The sequence below is a fragment of the Fukomys damarensis genome, unplaced genomic scaffold (assembly GCF_012274545.1).
Source record: "Fukomys damarensis isolate Sample0158 unplaced genomic scaffold, DMR_v1.0_HiC HiC_scaffold_40136, whole genome shotgun sequence".
NCBI classification, from domain to species: domain Eukaryota; kingdom Metazoa; phylum Chordata; class Mammalia; order Rodentia; family Bathyergidae; genus Fukomys; species Fukomys damarensis.
Genome location: NW_022941048.1, coordinates 1 through 887, shown reverse-complemented (window position 1 = coordinate 887; position 887 = coordinate 1). Strand labels below are relative to the sequence as shown.

Genomic DNA, 887 nt, shown 5'->3' with positions numbered 1-887 from the left:
GGACACTTTCTTTTCAGGGACAGCTTCTTTGGGCACCTCAGGCACTTAAAGAGATTAGTGAAATTATACTTAGGAGGAGTTATTCAGAGCACACCAGTGAAATATCCTTAAGAACAGAAGAGTTAGGTGTTATGAAACCTAGGATGAGTGACAAGTACCTGTTACAGGAGGGGCTTCTGGCTTTTTAGGAGCCACCAAAGGTCTCTTCTTTTCAGGGACAGTTTCTTGAACAACTTCAGGCACTTAAAAGATATTAGTAGTTTTTCACTTAGGACAGTAAGGTAAATGGGCTAAAATTGTTATGAAGAGCAGAAGACATATTTCTTCTGAGGACTAAGCAGAAATTTAAAAAATACCTGCAGCAGGGGCATCTGGTTTTTTGGGTGGGACTATGGGAATTTTCTTTTCTTGTATAACTTCTTGAGGAGCTTCCAGCACTTGAAAGATATTAGTAGTTTTAAACTTACGTTAGTGAAGAACAATGGACAAAATTTATTTTCAAAAACTGAAAAAGGTGTTTCTTCTGAGAAATACCTGTGACAGGTAGGGCTTCTGGCTTTTCAGGAGTCATTGCTGATCTTTTCTTTTCAGGGACAATTTCTTGAGGAACTTCAGGTGCTTGAAAGATATTAGTAATTTCAAATTTAGGTTAGTGGAGGATGGTGGACTAAATTGATTTTCAAGAGTGGAAGAGATGTTTCTTCTGCAGAATAAGGACAGTGTGACAAGTACCTGCAATGGGTGATGGTTCTGGCTTTTTAGAAGGCACCAATGGTCTTTTCTTTTCAGGGACAATTTCTTGAGGAACTTCAGGTGCTTGAAAGATATTAGTAGTTTTATACTTAGGTTAGTGAAGAACAGTAAACTAAATTCATTTTCAAAAATGG

General features: G+C 37.7%; 1 protein-coding gene across 1 annotated transcript; it reads right to left on the bottom strand.

Moving 5' to 3' along the window:
* Positions 1-6: 6 nt before the first annotated feature.
* LOC104872366 (titin-like) lies at positions 7-820 on the bottom strand (the record flags this gene model as incomplete). The annotated part of the gene is made up of 5 exons (XM_010638629.1): positions 733-820; positions 535-618; positions 357-437; positions 159-242; positions 7-44 (listed from the first exon to the last, which is right to left on the bottom strand). Coding segments are annotated over exons 2-5 (240 nt in total), but the record flags the coding sequence as incomplete, so codon positions are not given.
* Positions 821-887: the final 67 nt, after the last annotated feature.